The sequence below is a fragment of the Aplysia californica genome, unplaced genomic scaffold (genome assembly GCF_000002075.1).
Source record: "Aplysia californica isolate F4 #8 unplaced genomic scaffold, AplCal3.0 scaffold01036, whole genome shotgun sequence".
Taxonomy (NCBI): domain Eukaryota; kingdom Metazoa; phylum Mollusca; class Gastropoda; order Aplysiida; family Aplysiidae; genus Aplysia; species Aplysia californica.
In genome coordinates, this window is record NW_004798306.1 from 214,684 (window position 1) to 215,970 (window position 1,287).

Here is a 1,287-nt window from a genome sequence, read left to right on the forward strand (position 1 = left end):
CATATTATTGCCCCCCCCCCCTTCCCCACCCCCTCAATTAGATGCGAAATCCCCGGCTACGGGAAGGATAGCTATGAGATCCAAGGCCCTGTACACGCGGAGATCGTGGACATGAGCATCCCGCTAGGGGGAGACGACTCCGACGGGCCGTACCAGGAGTGCTACGTGTACACAGACGTGAACGTGACGGCCTTGACCCATGCACGCAGCGAGAACGTGAGCGGACAGCTCCTGGTCAACGTGAGCTCGCCCGACAGAGGTACCCGCTACTGCCAGAAGTGGGTGTATGATACCAGTGAGTTCTACAGCACCATGATGACGGAGGTGAGCAGTACAGAGCAGTTTGGGGTCTTTCTTTCTTCTTAATTTCAACTATTGGCTGCCCGTCTGTTTATTGTTCAATCTGTGACCTATCTGTTTGTTGTCTTGTCTGTGACCTGTCATCATTTCTCCCACCCCCTGCTTCATTGCGTCCGTTTGTCGTTCTGTCTACGTCTGTTTCTGCATCAGTCTGTGTGTCTGGGTGTCAAAGATATCTCCCGCGTCTCTATGTCAAAGATATCTCCCACGGCTGTCAGCTCCCCACAAAGATATCTCTCGCGTCGCGTCTCTGGGTCAAAGATATCTTCACGTCTGTGTGTGTGTCAAAGAGGTCTGCTTGCATCTGTGTGTCAAAATATCTCTCACATTATGTGTCAAAGATATCTGCTGTGTCTGTGTGTCAAAGATATCTGCCGCGTCTGAACGTCAAAGATATCTGTTTCGTCTGTCGTGTTTGTGTGTCAAAGATATCTCTCGCGTCTCTGTGTCAAAGATATCTCCTCGCGTCTGTAAGTCAAAGATATCTCCGCGCGTCTGTATGTCAAAAATATATGTTGCGTCTGCCGTGTCTGTGTGTCAAAGATATCTCCTGTGTGTGTGGGTCAAAGATATCTTTCGCGTCTGCATGTCAAAGATAATATCTTTCGCGTCTGTCAGCTCCCCACAAAGATCCTTGGGGGTCACACAGAGACTGCGCCAGTCTGCAAGCACGGAGCAGGAGCGGCCCCGGACGGGGGGATATGAGGGCCAAAGTTTTCCTCCACATCGCTTGTGTTTGCTAGCTATCGATCTCCGGGACTCAACGTGCTGGCCGCTCAGCTCGACAGCTACATGCTTGTACGTGTGTGTGTTTGTGTGTGTGTGTGTGTGTGTGTGTGTGTGTGTGTGTGTGAGTAAGTGCTTGAGAACATGTCTGTATGTATTTGTGTGGGTTTATGAACGTGTGAGTGTGTGTGTGTGTGTGTG

The 1,287-nt window shown here is 50.7% G+C and overlaps 1 protein-coding gene across 1 annotated transcript in view; it reads left to right on the top strand.

The window, feature by feature from the left end:
• Positions 1–1,065, top strand: part of LOC106013593 (organic cation transporter protein) — a gene marked incomplete in the record, with an annotated part of 55,008 nt that extends 53,943 nt beyond the window's left edge. Inside the window, 2 exon segments of the mRNA XM_035973158.1 lie at positions 39–324; positions 979–1,065. Of these exon segments, the coding sequence (XP_035829051.1) occupies positions 39–324; positions 979–1,065 (373 nt within the window).
• Positions 1,066–1,287: the final 222 nt, after the last annotated feature.